Consider the following 18,153-nt stretch of genomic DNA (forward strand, 5'->3'; position numbering starts at 1 on the left):
AACAAAAATGATATTATTTCTTTTTGCCTGACATAATTTCCAGTTTTAAAGATAAACCACATATCTGGTGAGAGAGAATAGAGAGCTGGCCTACAGTACTGTCTACAGAAGTGTCTCTGAAGCACATACACTGCTTTATGACACAAAAAGACAAGAAAACATATCTGAAGCTTATATTGATACGTGTATCTCACTTCTACTTTTAATCTTTCTCACAGCTCAATTTCTTGTTAAGAGGGGACGGAAGGTAACTTGAATTGATTTTTAAGTCCTTCCATTACTAGCGATCCTGCACACTGACTACAGCTCTACAGAAGCGAAACAGGATTTCTTGGTCACTGCCGAAAAAGCTCACAGTTTCTAAGGTCAACCAGCAATAATACGAGTGTCATCAGTTTATTCCTCTACTTCCCTAAATTAAACGTTTAAAGATCATCAATGGGGGGTTTTCGCAAAGAATTTCACTTTGAATTTGACAAATGGTCCCCGAAGAAAAGAAGCCATGGTCTTTAAGGTCTCTCCAGTGAGGAAAAGCAATCTTGCACGGTGTCAACTGACATTCAGGAACAGGGTGTGAGAGGCCGAGAAAACTGGGCGACAAAAGCCAATATGAGCACTTACGGCACAGTGCAGGATAAATCCTCTCCCTCCACGCCCTCAGTGCTACTGCAAGAACCGTGTCCCTGAAAGAGAAAGAAACAAAAGCAAAGAAAAACGCCAGGGCTGCAGGCAATTTACAATGCTATTGCTTTTTTGAACTAATATATTAGCGGTCGCTACCTGTAAATTACACAACATATAACCAATATTTCCTCAAAGAAAGACTTGACATTATTGTCCTGGATGAGGGGAAAAAATGAAACAACTTCACAGTGGGGGGGGGGGGGGGGCTTTTGGTTTCCTGTAAACAGAAAAGCAACTTCATGAAGTGGCAATTACCATAGTGACATCAATTTTGAGCCATTCTAAAGCCTTTCATGAAACAGAAATGCACAATTACTCAAATAAATACGGGTGAGTCACAAAGGCTGACGAATGCACTCCTAGCATCATAAGTCAGTTTAATTAAAGCACCACAGCAATACAAAATATAATTTAAACAATGTGACTGGCCTATTATTTGCAACTCTCCAAAGTCAGTATTAGCCAAGTTAAAAGCTAGAGCTAAATGATTTAATCCACAGTAACCTCAAGTGGTTTTTGCCTCATCTATATTTATGATACTACAGAGCTAATGTCAGAGTATATTCACACACATTTCAAATGACCTCGACTCAATTCTGAATTAAACAATGTCACTGCAAGAGCATATTTTAACAACCCTTAAATTCAAGAGCGCAATCCATCAGCCTGCATATTTCTGACACAGCATGAAGACCATGAAATAAGCAATTATTGGACCATCAAGCCTATTTAAACGGTTACTGTGCTGCCACAATGCGAACTGAATGCTCTTGTCCAGATACTTACGTAGAAATAACCAGAAAAAAAAAATTCCTCGCTTTCCGTGTATGGAAGGTGTGTTATTTGCAGGCAAACCCCAGGGGGAAGACTGCGCTGGTGTGGAGTAGGAGCAGGCATAGTTTTAGAGAGTTGTGCTGCGGAGAGGTGGAGGGGGTGCGAGCAGCACAGGGAGGAGATTCGGGGGCCTGAAGAGCGAGGCCGAGCGAGCGGGCGGAGCCCCGAGCACCTGATCCCGTGGAGGATCCGCTCTCGGATCGAGTGACAGGCAATTCATCAAAAGCTCGGTCGTCTGACAGGCCTGGATTTTGGTGCGCCGACCTGAAGCGCTTACCTTAGTCTCCCGTGCTTCTGTAGGTCAGCAACTCCCGCCTCTCCTTCGTAAAGCCTCTTCCCCTCCACCCCCACACCTACAGCCACCTTTTACTTACAGCCCACTTGTATGAGAAGGCCTCAGTCAGCGTGACTTCAGACTCTTACACATTCACGTTACATGCATTCTAAAGTACTCCTGATTTTACTGGGCAGAGCATTGGCAGTGCCATCACCTAGGATTTAAACAAACACGACAACAACCTGTACTTCGCTATGATACCGGTATGCAGAACACTGGACTCATGGGGGTTGGACTGAGGGTAAAATTGAAAACACCAGGTTCACTGTCATTTACAAAAATTGTATGCAATTTCAAATCATAAGTGATAAACCGTGAATCAAAAACAAAAACTAACATGAACACAACCTGAAAGTATCAGATCATTAGCTAGAAAAATACTTGAAACGCTTACGATCCATTAACTTCCTACATTTTTTAAATGTCACACACTCAAAGCACTGTTCTTTTTTACAAACCATGAACATGAGACTAAACATTCCGCATGTAATGACAGCGAATAAATAATTAAAGAGCAGTCATGCTAAATCAACTGCAGAGCAAACACAAGAGAAAAACGGTAATTGCTTTCATTGAAACATGAGCACACAACCCCATGCTCTACATGCATTCCCAAAAAAAGCAAATGGCAGCAATGTTCGTTTTTTAATAGCGGAAACATGGTTCATTTTCCTAAGCAGTATGTTGTGACATGAGGATTGAAAATGGAGTACCTAATGAAGGTACTGACACAGCAACTGCCCTTCACCCAAAATGTCAATCGGCTTTCTTAACATTTCTTAACAATATCTTTCAGATTTAAAAGTAAAATATGTAATGGAACAATGGTCCTTCCCCGTACAGGCAAATTCTGTTCACTCATGTGAAGCAACGCTAAATAGACCAGTGTGAATATATCAGTAACGAAAAGAAATGCAGCTGAAGTTTCTGACAAATGAAAATGCATGGTTTCTCATGTTACTCAAATATTCAAATTTATTTAATCTCTCAGAGACCCGTTACAGTTTATGAAAGCATTACACTTTGACATTTTCATACAAATTGACAACATTAAATAAATCCCCAATTACAATGAGACAAAAATTATGTCTTGGATTAATCTGCCGGCATTGAACTACACCAAGAGAAAACAATCATGAGAATGCCTCGCATTGAAGATCCTTCAATATGACAGAAAGGTGGCATTTTTGCATAATGTTCAAAAAATAAACGGTTATATGACTGAGATGATTCCAAAGATCATTTAAAAAATCTTTGCCACAAAAAGAGACTTGCTATTTATTGCTACTTCGGTATTTTAAAATAATATCTGGTGTTAAAGAAACGGTTTAAGATTACCATGATCATGATTCATGACATTTCGTATATGTTTTTAGTGTATTTTAAGGCATCAAACACCAGAATTATTTTTTCTGCGATAAGGCGAAATAATAGCATATTAAAAAAAGTAGAGTTTCTTTTGATGGCACTTTTTTGTTTTTGATTTTACATACTGCAAAGCGCTAACAGCACATGTAGCAAATCATCAAAAAATGAGACTTTGATATTATTTCACAGTGACGGCAGAAGCTTATGTGCTTAAAAAATACAACAGAGGCATTATTTGGCCTTTGCATTTTGCCTGCAGCAGAGGAACAGTGCGTTTTCTGTTTCTTCTGACAATGCCTCGCTCTGTGAGACTCACACTGACTGACATCTCACCTCCTGTAGAATTACACCGTATAGAGAGACAAGGCACCCTGATTCCAGCATTCAGAACGCAGGCGGTGTGCTCTCAGGTAGGACAAAAGGTGAATATTCAGGATGACGTATTAACTGAGAGAAAAACAGGAATGGCAAGGAGTCCATCTGGAATGAGATCACAGGAGGAAGCGTGAGGCGTGAGGCGTGAGGGCGGGGCACATCACTTCTTCCTGATGGAGGCCACCGCCTTCTTGGCAGCGTCGTCCAGGTTGATGGCTGATGTGATGGGCAGTCCACTCTCGCTCAGGATCCTTTTGGCTTCCTGCACGTTAGTCCCTGCACAAGAGCAAAAGCATTGAGCTACAATAGAGACGGACATCTCACAGGCACCATTACAGCACATACACACAGCCACGCAGACATAGTACCATACACATGGAGTTACATTACATAACAGGAATTTAGCTACCTGTATACTTTTGTTACCTTCACACAACACACGCCAACGCCATAGACACTGTTACAGTACCATAAACACAAATACTGTTATAGTACCATGTACAGTACACCAAGATTACAGACAATGGAGTAGTACCATACAGACCGACACCACAGATACTGTTATAGTGCCATACACTTCAACCCCACAGATACTGTTATAGTGCCATACACACCAAAACCACAGTCACTACTACAGTATCCTCCAAGCTAATGCCAGAGACATTCTTATAGGAACACATTGAGCAACACCGCAGTTACAGTACCATGCAAGCCAAGACTACTAACCACTAAGATATACTAAACATGCATGCACATAATGACTGACAAAGGACACAAAAAAGAAAAATGAGAAAACATTACCAACAAATAAGTGTTTTTATTCACTTTTTTCAACTAAACGCGTTCAAGCCGTAGAAAAACGTGGCGGACACGTCCGGATGGAGGAGATCAGCGGATCGTCAGCGTTTGAGGAAATGACATGTGACGCGGCGTGGAGCGCGGAGTCTCACGCCGTCGGGCCGCTGAGTGCAGCTCATTACAGCCGGGGCGATCACGGAAACCAGAGCCGATTAACTGGGGGGGGGGGGCGTGAGGGGGGGCTGTCAGTCACACTCAATAACACCCGACGCCTTTTTGGGGGAGAGGGGGAGCGCTCTCCGCCACGGCCCGGTCACACCACGCCGTAATTCATCCCCCTCATTATACCGCGGCCGCGCCGACCGGGGAGCCGCGGCACAATTAGACATAGCGGGATTCTCCGTAAACCGTGAATATAGAGAAAAAGGGTTCATTAGGGACCGCGGGGCGGTAATGAAGTTCTATTTCTGTCTGGCGCGCGGCTGCCGAAGCGCCGTACCTGGATTTCTCCGGGACGGAGGCGCAGCTGCGCGGCGGCGCGGGTCGCCTGGGCCGCACCGCGCTCTGCTGAACCACGCCCAGCCGAAGCCGCTCGGCTCCTCCGAGCCGCTTTTCTTTTTCCGGTTTATTCGGCTGCGGCTGCGGCTTCCCGCCCGCCGCCTCCCCGCTTACGCCGGGGTTCCGCGGAGGAAATTGGCCGGGAAGGGCGCAGCGGAGCCGGGGCCCGCTCAAACGCGCGTTAGCGGTTAGCGGGAGCGTGCCGCGCCAGAGGTTCGGAGGGGCTTTTGGGGAGCCGGGCTCCGGTGCTGCGAGGCTCACCCGGCTCAGCACCACCTGCCGGGTCCCGGCTGGGCGCGGACCGCCGCCCTGGCGCCGCGCTTCGGCAGGCCGAGCGGCCGCGGAGGGAACGAGACAGCGGCAGACAGTGGCACCGGCGCAGGGCAGGCAGCCAGGGCGGAGGAGGGGGGGGGGGGAGAGAAAGAGAGTGAGGAACGGCGGCTGGGGGGGAAGGAGGAGGAGGAGGAGGAGGAGGAGGAACGTGCGACCTCACGCGCACCCACTCGTTTCCGGGAAACAGCTGTCGACAGCGTGTTCGCCAGGACGGAGATTTCACAGGTGACGGAGTCGCCGCGGGAGGGTTGGCGAAGCGTCATCTCTCTCTCCCCGGCCCGGAGCGGCGCCCAGGTTACGCTAGCTTTATTCATGAGGCCTGTCACAGAGGGCCCTGTCTGCAGCACGCACCACAGCCCTCTGCCTGAGTCACACAGCTCTGTTTCTGTTAGCGTGTGTCTGTGTAATACACAGCCCCTCACTACACACACCGCTGTCTGTGCCCACCGTCACAGCCCACTGCATACACTTCCCACTGGCAGCGGCTGTCCAAGGACTTGTTACAAACATGCTTCTTTATATGAACCAGTACATTCAACAGCACATACACACACACAGACGGACACACACACATACACACTCACGGACACACCGACAGACAGACAGACACACACACACACACACACACACACAAACAGCCAGCCAGACAGACACACACACAGACAGACACACACACACACACGGACAGACAGACACACATAAACACGGACGCACAGACAGACATACACACACAAAGACAGACAGACAGAGACAGACAGACAGACACACACACACACACACACACACACACACGGGCACAGATGGACAGACAGAGAGAGAGATACACACACACACACGGGCACAGACAGACAGACAGAGAGAGACACACACACACACACACACACACACACACAAACAGCCAGCCAGACAGACACACACACAGACAGACACACACACACACACGGACAGACAGACACACATAAACACGGACGCACAGACAGACATACACACACAAAGACAGACAGACAGAGACAGACAGACACACACACACACACACACACACACACACGGGCACAGATGGACAGACAGAGAGAGAGATACACACACACACACGGGCACAGACAGACAGACAGAGAGAGACACACACACACACACACACACACACACACACACATAGCAGGGCCGAAGTGATATTTTGCATGTGCTGTGTGTTACGGAGTGTGCAATCGAAAGGGACGAGGCGCTGTGCAATCTCTGCCTGTTTGTTCGCTGGAGTGTAATTAAGATTGTGTGTGGTATCTGAAATCTCAGAAGCCCAAGCGATCCAATCAATATGGGTTTCTTTCTGCCTGCACTCAACTACTAATATTTCATCGCTGTGTATTCATTCATCTGTTGAAATAAGTAATTTTAAACTCCTTGTCCTCAGCAGAAAGGATCAATTGAATAATTTAATTAGCATGGCGCAGGGCCAATGTCAGTGGATCAGTGGATTAAATGTCAGACCAATTAGATTACAAACACTCCCAAAAATACACCTGCCTTTCTGTCTTTGGCTATGCCATTAAAAAAAAAAATTATTTCATATATATTTGCTCATACATACATACTTCACAGTGTGAATTAGGTACGTGCACATGGCCATCGTTATTGGGAACAATAAATCAATCATCCTTTATTTATATAGCACATTTAATACACCTTAGTGCAACACAAAGTTCCACAATGAATTAAAAGAACAGATAAATGAAGAACATAAATGGCTTTAAAAAATCTGACAAACATATTAGCTTTTGTGTTAGATACACATAACAGTGAAAAAATACCTGCACAAGATTTTTATTCCTATTTTTATTCCTATTTAATAGAAAAATCTTTGGCCTTGGAACTATCAAAGAGTAAGCCAAGAAATGAGCGTCTATGCATTTAAAAAATGCAGAGATGATTTGATTCAGTGCATCATTTGCTCTAGAGAAAGGAGAAAGCTTAAAATTCTGCCACCACTAGGTGCTGCCAAAGACCTACTTTGAGCATCTTTGAGCTCAGCTCCTTCCCAAACATTCCATAGCGCACACACAAGCCCCCCACAGCCCTGCTCCACCCATATCCCATCCCACCCATTCCACCCATCCCTGATTGGGACACAAGGTTGGGATTTTTTAACATTTTTCTCACAATATATTCAATGAAATGATCAGTAAAGTCATTCACTGGGACATCACAGCCAGACTCATTTCATCACCTGGAGCTCAGTTAGCAGAATATACTCATTTTATTGGGCGGTGGGAGAAAAAATAAAGAAAAACTAAATGTGATCCGCATGTCAAATGAGAACTGCACAATTCACAATGCAACATAAATTGAATTGTAATTGTCAAAAATAATACAGTAACTGAGGGCTAGCGGGGTGTGCGAGTGCGTGTCTATGAGTGTGCTTGTGTGTGCGCGCGTGTGTTTCTGCGTGTGTGTGTTTGCATGTGTGTGCATGTATGAGAGTGTGTCTGTGTGTGTGTGTGTGTACGTGTGAGTGCGTGTGTGTGTGAGTGTGTGTGTATATGTGTGTTTGTGTGTGTCCGTGCGTGAGAGTGTGTGTGTGTATGAGCGTGTGTGTGTGTATGTGTGTGTGTGAGTGTGTGTTTGTGTGTATGTGTGTGTGAGTGTGTGTTTGTGTGTGTGAGAGTATGTGTGTGTGTATGTGTGTGTGTGAGTGTGTGCTTGTGTGTATGTGTGTGTGAGTGTGTGTTTGTGTGTGTGAGAGTATGTGTTTGTGTGTATGTGTGTGTTTGTGTGTGTGAGAGTATGTGTGTGAGAGTATGTGTGTGTGTGTGTATGTGTGTGTGTGAGTGTGTGCGTGCGTGTGTGTGTTGTGGCGCTTGGGGTGTGTTACAGTATCTGTCACAGTGGCTCGTCTCTCAGATTTCAGATGAAAGCAGTTAAAACTGAATGGCAGAAGAGAAGGCATCCCACGCTCAGTTTAATGCCTCTAAGGGCTGCACAACAAAGACGACCTTTCTGGAGGTAGGCCTCTGTAGAAGGCACCGGAATGAGACCTACCTTGTAGGGACATTGACTTTGTTGCACAAGCAGCCGGCTGCACTTGGGAGCATTTATACTGCGTGCAGGATGGGTCCCCTCTCCAAAAAGGCTTCACTAAATGAAGACAGCAAGAGTAGCGATAAGGACTGCTGCAGGGTGGCTCGCTGGACGGTACCCCAAAGCACCTGTCTACAAGGCAGTGGAAAGGGAAACCACCCCCCCCCCCCATTTCACTTCAACTTTAAATGCTCCATTTGCATGCCGCACTTGTGTATAGCACACATTGCCAGAACGCAGAGACTAAGAACAGGAAGCAATAATCGACAGCGCAGTTTAACGTTAACCAGACGCGGCAGGTCAATCCGAGGAAAGCGCATAAAAAAATCCCCGAGTCCTGAGAGGAAGTGTGAGCGCGGGGGGAATAATAATGCTAACAACAATAGCCGCAATAATAATTAAGAACGCGGCGCGTGATTTATTTACACCGGCTCCAGCAGTCACTGTGCTCCCAGGCTTTCAGCGTTTGTTCGGCTGCCAAAAACACAGGGCTCCGCTCCTCCCCCAGGAACACTCCCCGCTTAAATAAGAAAAGACGCACGGGCTGGAAAATCAACAGTTTTTATTTATTTATTTATTTTTCTCATTTCGGGGGAAGATTGTTTCTCTAATTTCTTCGTTTTTTTTTCCTCAGGCGTCGCTGTTCTTAATCTCCGAATGGCTGCCGTGTGGGCACTGGCGTTCTCCGCGGGAGGGCCGCGCGTGCGGTGGTGCGGCGGTGCTGCGGTGCGGCGGTGCGGAGGTGCGCTCCGTCAGTGCTCCTCTCTCACTGCGGTTAGGCCGCGCGTCCCACGTCCGCGTCGGCGCAGGTAGCCGTCCCGGGACCGGGAGCGGGTGCTTTCGGCTCTGCGCTTTTAGCTTGTGCTTCTCGGTACGTGCCGCAGCTTTGTCTGCGTTCCGCTGCCCCTGTTTTTTTTATTATTAGGGTTTCTGTAGCGCTGTAGTGTGCTGTCCTGAGGCTGATTTGTGTTTGCGATGTCTCCCCGTGCGCAACCCGCCGCTGCTGCCCGCGTCTCCGCCGAGCTCCTGGCAACGGATAGCTCAATTACAGCCGTAATGATGCTGTCGGGGGCTCGCAGCCCGACCTTGGGATCGGCGGGGTTTTAATCAGGCCGGGAACGCCGAGATATCCTCGAAATTCTCCTCCAGACGGAAAATTGCCCCTGCTTGGGAAGGCCGGAGCGGAATGCGTTATTAATTGCGAATCGACAGGAATATAATCCCTTTAAGAAGGGCCTTTTATGGGCGCGCCTCGCGCTGCGATGCGGGGGGGGGGGGGAAGGTTCCGGAGAACAGGCGGAGCTCCTTCAGCAGCCGCGCCTCGCACCGCGCTCTGACCCCTGCAGCCCTCCCACGCGCTCGCGGAGAAGGTCGCTCCGACGGCCGCGGGCACCGTGTGCGGGTTTGTGCGTGGGTGCGCGCGTGAGTGTGTACTCGCGTCTCACGAGAAAAAGACTTCTCACGAAATGTCCTCGCACCCGCACAAACGTGAGGGAACACCGCTGGGAAAGTGTGGAAGCCCCTGTGAGTGTGCATGTGTGTGTACACGCTTATGGTGCCGCACACGGTGTGAAGACTGTTTGAAGAGTGTTTAGCAAATTGCATCACAAGTATTCATCGCTTCATCACTTAGAACATTACAATATAATATCTGATTGGCAACCCACATCCAATTTGGCAACACTGCTCACGAGAATGTAGCGAGCGAGAGATAAAGAGGAAAAAGGGGGGAAAAAAACAATGGAGCAATGAAAAAGTACCAATGAAGCAAGCCTTGGTTTCCAATTATTAAGAGAACACGTAAGCTCTGCTTGATCCTCCAGCTGAACAGCTTGCCGTTATTATATCAATTGTGTAGGAGCCGGTGTCTGGAAATCTGCTTTAAGCCAGATGCAGCAGATTGATTCCAAACGATTCGTCACATTAATGCCATTCTTGTAGTGGTCAGAGTTAAAAACTTGGATTAAACACTCCTACACACACATTTTAATGGCTTTGGCTTTCTGCTAATGCAAAGATTCGTTTATTTGGGGAAAACAGTGCTGCTAATTAAGTAATGTTCCACGCTGAAAAAAAATGGCTCCCTGCATACGGCAACGGTTTGCATATTAAATAAGGAGATACGCAAGCGGCCATCGGTGAGACAGCTGCTTCCCCCGCAGGATTAAGGAAAGCTTAAGGCCACATATGGAACGGGAGCGCATGCCTGGCTCCTGACAGCGCTCGCGCCGGCCGGGCCTGCTCCACTTCGGGCGCGCTCCACAGCGGGGAGGACCGGGCCGAACGTGTGGCCTCTCTCTCAATCAGCGAAGGGAGAGGACGCGAAAGCTTTCCCTCCGTCCCAACGGGAGGAGGAGGAGAGAGCGCTCCGATCACGCCCGCGCGCTAGTCCTTATGCTAACGAGATGACCGTCGGCCTGTCAAAGCAGATACTCAGCATCAGCTTTCCTCCGCAGACAGACGGACACGCGAATCCACGCGCAGAGACGCCCATGCGTAGTCTGCAGGGTTTCACGCGAAGAGCGGTCGAGCGGAGCGGCTGTCGCTCGGTACCGAGCCCGCGGTGATTCAAACGCCTGGTTAAACAGCGTTTACGCGTCCCGATGAACACGTAGCGCGAGAAACCGCAGCAGACAGCCGCCGCGTCGGGCGACTTTGTGCGTTTCAAACGCATTTATATTTAAGCTATGAAATTCACATACGGAACGCGGACGTGTCGCGCGGCATTCGAGTCGAGCGCATCGAGCGGTAGCCCCGAAAAAGTCAGCGCATTGCTGAACAAACGATGCACTGTAAACTAATGAAGTCGAGGTTTCCTGGACTCTCCCAGGACAAAGGAGTCAGCTGTTTTCTGCCAATTATCCTAATGACCAGATGGGACGGGACGGGCGCCCCAAAGCCGGGGCCGCGGCACCTCATTAGAGCGCGCAGGTGAGGGGTCCCCCAAGCCGCCGTCCTCAGCACCCCGCGCTCCGGACGTGACGCGAGTGACAAGCAGCGGCTCTGGGATGCAGACGCGCGTCGGGAGAGAGCAGACAGGCTGATGTCCGCGCTAGTGAGAAACCGAATAGAGCGAGGGAGCGCATCGAGTTCCCCGCTCTCCATTGTGATGAGCACAAACGCTACATGTAATCCATAACCTGACACTTCTTGCCTCGATCTAGCAAATGCCAAGCCAACCGCATTCTCTGCTTGTCCTGAAGGGGGCGCAGAACGGCCCCGGCGCCTCAGCGACGCCCGCCCCCTGTACCCACCTTCCAGGCGGACCACGAGGGGCACCTTCAGCTCCAGCTCACGGCACGCCTTGGTGATGCCGTTGGCGATGATGGCGCAGTTCACAATTCCCCCAAATATGTTCACCAAGATGGCCTCCACCTGCAGGAGGACAGAAGAGGAGTGGAGAGAGAGAGAGAGAGAGAGGGAGGGAGAAAGAGCAAGAGGTGGGGGAGATGACAGGAAAGGAGTGGAGAAGAGAACAGAGGAGAGGAGAGGTAGAGGAGAGAGAGGGGGGAGGAGTGGGAGAGGTAGAGGAGATAAGGGGAAGAGAGGAGAGGGGGAGGAGAGGATCTGTTTTAGTCCCAATACCCATCCATCCCTGAGCAGCTCCACTGGACTCACATCACACATCATTAGTTTACACATCAGACCAGCCAGGGAGAGGATGGTTGTAAAACCTAAAACGCTGGAAATGCCACAGTAATACTGCATTCTGGGCTGTGCATGCTATTCATCTTTTATAAAAGAGATGGGCTCTTCCATTCCAGGAGGGCCCTCTTGCATGCAGATATTTTATCTCCACCAATTACCATGGCTCCATAATTAGCTGTAAACCAATTCCAGCTCACGTGTGCATTTGATCATGGAAAAATGTTTTAGACAGGGACACAATTCCATTTGAAAGCACACACTCCTTGTTCAAGATGTCAGTGAACTTTTGAGATGCAAGGAAAAACAGATGGCCACCTCTTATCAGTTGAATACAAATACAAAATCAAATAAATTTCATTTGTATAGCCATTTTCACAGAAAACTGTCATGAAGACACTTTATAAGAGTAGGAGACCAAGAGCAAACAAGAGCAAAACCCTCATACGAAGGAGAGAAAAACTCCAGGATGGGAAGAACTCTCTGGAGAAACCCAGCCATACAGGGGGAGCCTCTGGCCGGGCTGGTGTAAAGTTGGGGTAGAAGGTATGTCACAAAAATTAAAATGACGGATCTATCACAGTAAATAAAATGGGTTGAGCAGAGAAACAGTTGAGACAAAAAACTAGCTGGAACAGCAATGTCCAAATAACAATCTAGGGCTTCAGCTGGTGGTTTCATCAGGACCATTCTGTCAAGATCTTCACAGAGAGGGATACTGTGGTTGATGTTTCCTTTATTTGGGCAGTTACCATATATATACACACCTCAAAGCCACCTGCAAGCTTTCCTGTTTGGCTGCCATGTCAGTCTGAATTCAGTGGCACTAGCAGATGACATGTACATTGGACCTATGATACCTAGGGCATACGTGATGTGCTCGACAGCATTTTGAGAAAGATTAAAAAGGTGAAGAAAATGCAACTGAACCGCATCCAGTAAATAAGGGGTTTGGAGAGCGCAAGGTCAGAACTGAACAAGTGTCAAGAATGGCCTGCGTCTCTCCCCGTCTCGGCTTTTGGAACTGCTCTCCTGAGGCACAAACACTTAGCAGCCCAAAATGCATTTTCTGACAGATGCCAGGAAATTTGGGCGGAATGTGACTGAAGCACCAGGCAGATATATTACACACAGACGTGCAGGAAGGGGAACCTACTGCAGTCATTATGAATAAACCAAAATGAAGAGACGGGTCAAAACTGAACATCTGACCCATGCCTCTCTGTTCTGAATAATGAATTTACGATGAGTACAGAACGGGACAGGCACAAGGGCTTTTTGATTTCACAGCAGAGCTCTCGTGCCCCTGGGTCACCTGTTCCCGGATGTGAGCTCCGCCTCTCTGATAACGTAGCGAAGGCAGCTCTTTCAAAGCTTCAACCTGCTTAACACTGCAAACCAACAATATACTTTCCATATTTGCGGAAATTGAATAAATAAACACCCAAAACATCTTCAGTCTCCAGAAAAGGCAGCTGCCAGAAACTCCTGGAAATGGTCCAAATCACGTTGTCTCATAGTCTTATGAGGATCTGAATGTTTCTTTAAGGCCAAAGTGGAGACAAAACAATGGAATGAGCACACGTGGGTTAATTGCACAATACAGGTGTAAACTCTTATGGGCTCAGTAATAAAGCACGCTTGACTAAAATTAATCACTAATTTAGATCTGATGACAAGGTAACCTTAATAATGTGTGTAAAACTCTCCCCCACTTCCTGTAACTACAGCTTGTGGATGAAGTTTATCTCCTAATTGATTAAACAGTTGTCAGTGCAATGTTTCTCAATTTTGACCACAAGACTAGCTTAAAGGCCATAGCGAGATACTGTGTCATTTAAAAGCCTAAAATTACAAGCGGTCTACACGACGGAGACAAAGAAATCCACTGCTGTAAAGCCTGTTGAGGATTTACTGTGGCCACTGCATTAAACAAACACAATTACATTTCTGCTGAAAATGATGAAACAGAACCACACACAAATGAACATTTCAGTGTGCTACGGAGCGGCTACGCTGCATGCGAGAAGCTTACACGTTATAATCGCTTGGGCTCAGTTTTCCTGGACCCCGGGTTAGATATCTGCAATAATCAGCCAAGTAATTACTGCAGGCGGTTCTCTGAAAAGTTAAGACGACAGGCTTAAGTTTGCAGATTTATTTCTAATCTGCTCTAATCTGTCAGCGGTGCTGCTGAGGGCTCGAGCAGTGGATTCTGTAATAATGATATTTACACGGCACCATCACAGCAGCCTCCGCCATTTACAATGACTCGTGTCACTGGCTCCCAGGAAGACGACTTGTTTTCCTCTCAAATTAGGAAAGCGCAGCAGATCTGAAAGCGCACGGCTCGTTTTGTGTGTTTTTAAGAGACGCAGCTGTCTGCTTCGAGATGCTCAGCATTTCCCTTCAAAGCATTCACCCTTATATAAAATATTATTCTTTTTGAGAGGCACACGCTGAATTGTGATGCAGAATAAATGTGCATTTTCATAATATCTGGGATGACAATAAATATAAAAATTAATTCAATACTTAATTTCACCAAAGTGTAAATGCGAACCCAGTGGTATTTTAGGATTAAATCCACCACTGGAATATCTGACTCTTGTTTCCAGAGCTACAAAAAAAGGCCATTTTCTCAGAACACATCTCCTTGCTGACAAATCCATACATCAGAAATCAAGATGGCTGTTCTTCAAACAATGATTCATCAGGTGCCAGGGTGGGTTAAATCCATGCTTTGGGTGAGAGCAAAAGACAGATAAAATAGTAATCCCTCCGCAAACACAGCCAGGCACATCTCAAACACATATCCCACACTCAAGAAATGTGTTCACAACACTGCTTGAACAGACACTTTGTGGAACGTGTACTCATAGGGGGAATTCTCCCCTTCTCTCCCTCTCCCTTTCTCTCGCTCCCTCTGTTAAAATACCTGATGCGTTTCCCTCCGTATTAGCCGCGCGGGCTGCGGTGCGAGTGCGGACGGCGGGGGCTGCTGGCCAGGGCCGTGCGAATCAGCATTAGCGGCCCGTCTCGAGTTTCCGTTTTGGGGATGAGTGAAACGTCTCTAACGCTTAGTGACAGGCAGGCGTTGGACTCCGGCGGCTGTCCAGCCAGGGGCCTCCAGGAAGAGGAGGGATTGAGGGGGATTTGATCCGCTCCTCCTTCGCCTCCCACCGATCCCGGGCTATCTACATGGAGTGCAAAAATTAGGATAAAGGACTCCTTATCTCGCTGCGGCACACAAATCCGGACGGCGATGTGTCTGGCATGAGATTTTGAGACAAACTGGCACCAGGGACCCTTCCCAGAGGCAGGGATCACATGTTAATATGCGCAAATACAATGCTGTAAATACACGGCTTATCCATCCGCTTCAACGCCATTTGGAGCTGGCTGTGACACTGATGACAAAAAAGAACTTGCTGTAACAAACTGAAAAATACAGCACACCAATTCGCTCTTCTTATTTTGGCTCAGTACGGGCAAACAAATGATTGTTCTTCCACCAGTGGGTTCTGGGAACGCAGTTTACTGCAGTGAGACGTGAATAAATCACATCGGGGTTAAACCTGTCACTGAAACCCCCCGTGTTTGTAAATGAATGCGAGCGGCCAGACGCTGTAGAGGGAGACTGTTTTCATCGACGGCCACTCTTCATCACTGTCATCCGTGAGTGACACCTGACAGGCCAGAAGCGCCGCACCGTCCACAGCTCCCCCTGTTACACCACCGCACGCTGCGATGTCCTCCTCTCAGGCCACAGTGCGCTAACACCTTCAGTCAAAGGCTAGTGTCCTGCTGCTTAACCCCTTTGAACCTGCGCTGTATTCACAGATGACTGTACCCCGTGCGGGTCACATGGCCAGGCCGGCACTCAGAAGAGACAGCATGAAGATAACACCTCTGGCAACCGGGGTGTGATGGACACAGCCCTCTGAGTGAACAGCATGGGGGTGGCGATGGCATCGTGAGGCGAGGGGAACCAGGGAGGGGGATTTTAAACATAACTATTCTTTACTTCCTTAGCAGGCGCCATTATGGAGTGCCTTACACGGCTTATGTTTTTACCATGCATTGAGAGTTTAAAAGGCCAGATATTGGCGTTGTAAGGCAGGCCTGGACGTGTGGGTCCTCGCCCCTCTCTCTTCGCCCTGGTGTGGTAGCGTTCGGTTCAGATACCGTACCTCCCCCGCTCCGCGGGACCCCAGCGCACCTTGCCTTCCCGCCTCCGCCCACTCCCCCATCGGGCCTTCATTAACGCACTCCCACACAGCGAGGGAGTTCACTTCTCCACTAATATTCAAGATGAGCTCATTCCCTCCGCAGTTCAGTCTCCAATCCGATAAGGGCAAGGGGTGGGAGGGAGAGGGAGCGCGTTTAACTGGGGGGCCGCCGAAGAACCGAGGCACCCAGACCCCGCTGCAGCGATGGCAAAACAACAAAGGGCCTACTGCACAAATGAATTAACGGATGTTTATTTCCTGGTCTTCCTTACACTCATGCTATGAGTGAAAATCAGGCCTCTTCATTCCACGCGTTGGACCACGTTCGGTTTGCCCCGCGGCCTGACCGCACCGCGTGTGGTTTCCTGCCCGCGCCAGTGGCCAACCGACACGACTTGTGTGGCTTTCACAGATAAAGACCGCGCTGGTGTGCTGTGGGCTACAGCCGCTGGAGTGGCTCGCTGAAAGCCATACAATCTATCCCACACTAGAGGGCAGAACAGCTCAACACGCCAGAGAGAACCTCAACGCAGCGCTCGCCCTCGTTGCTATTTATACCACATTTTCAATTCCAGCTTTATTGAGCACCATCATATTTCTTCCACTCAAGCATTTCCTATTGACATCTCTGTATAAAAATGATACATACGATACATATTAAATGATTTATGTATACATATACACAAGTAAATGCATTCATAAAAATATAGATGAACAATATCAGGCTGTTCTACACTGGAACACCACATATTATGGGTAAAAAATGAAAATGCAAGCAAAAGCAGTTTCTCCATAAACTTGAAGATCATTTCAGGAGACTGACACTTAGGCCATCTCAGCATATAAACTTTAAAACACACACAGTACCACACACTTGCGTAACAGGATGCTGGTGTGCTGCACTGCCTACCTGCTGTGAAGGTTTGGAACAGGTGCCAGTGTGCTGCAGTCTCTACGGCGAGATGGGCGTCAGTGTGCTGAAGTAAATCTCTATAGTGAGGCATGTGCGTGTGTGCACTAGTGTCTATAGGGTGATGAGTCAGTGTGCTGTACTAGTCTCTACACTGCAATGAGTCAGTGTGCTCTGCTAGTCTATACTTCGAAGTAATAATTGTAATTTAAGGCTTTATATAAGACAAATTCTGTTATTATAAAGAATTGGTTATCAACCTCAAATGAAATGTAATAGTGGTTTTCTTCTAAAATATGATTCATTGATAATTCATGAACCGGTTTCCTGTGATAGAAGGAAACCCTCGATTCCATCTCTGCCACAGATAGCTCTGGAAGGTGGGATCATATTTAATATCGTAACACTACAGTGCTGTCTCTACAGTAAAATGAGTGCCAGCTTGCTATTGTTAAGTTCCTACAGAGGGAAGTATGCCAGTTTGCTGAGTTTGCTGTAGTAACTGTGTAAGGTGAGATGAGTGTCAGGGATGAATTCAGAAAAGGACTGCTCTTCCTAGGAGATGCCAAAATAGTTACAATGAAAAAAAAAAAAAGTATTCACTATGGGATTCATTAAGTGCAATGGGTCAAAGTCATAATTAATGGCCATTCTGAACTGATAGCAACAGAGCAACCCTTGGCAGCTGATACATATGTAATTTTATATTTGCATATGCGTTTCTTGAATGTCCATAAGAAACAAGGAGGATACTGTGTAAATGAAGCCAATTAAGCATTTTAACACAACGAGGTCTGTGCTAATTATGCAGTGCTATTAACCAACAAAAAATAACAACAGCCGGTGATAATTCCAGAAAGAACGTGGTTGCCTAGAGTAAGTGTTCTCAAAATTACTCATGCCCAACCCATTTCCATATTAACTCATTCAAGGCACCCCGACCAAAAATTTAAACCATTTCATTCACACTAAATTTTAGAGATGATAATTACTGTGCAGACACACCA

At 47.5% G+C, this 18,153-nt stretch overlaps 1 protein-coding gene across 1 annotated transcript in view; it reads right to left on the reverse strand.

The window, feature by feature from the left end:
* Nucleotides 1–2,807: 2,807 nt before the first annotated feature.
* Nucleotides 2,808–18,153, reverse strand: part of suclg2 (succinate-CoA ligase GDP-forming subunit beta) — a 102,897-nt gene continuing 87,551 nt past the window's right edge. The window contains exons 10-11 of the mRNA XM_035389172.1: nt 11,614–11,734; nt 2,808–3,874 (exon numbers count right to left, since the gene is read on the reverse strand). Of these exons, the coding sequence (XP_035245063.1) occupies nt 3,759–3,874; nt 11,614–11,734 (237 nt within the window). The 3' untranslated portion in view covers nt 2,808–3,758. The remainder of the gene's footprint in view (nt 3,875–11,613; nt 11,735–18,153) is intronic.

This window comes from Anguilla anguilla, chromosome 13, assembly GCF_013347855.1.
Source record: "Anguilla anguilla isolate fAngAng1 chromosome 13, fAngAng1.pri, whole genome shotgun sequence".
NCBI classification, from domain to species: Eukaryota; Metazoa; Chordata; class Actinopteri; order Anguilliformes; family Anguillidae; genus Anguilla; species Anguilla anguilla.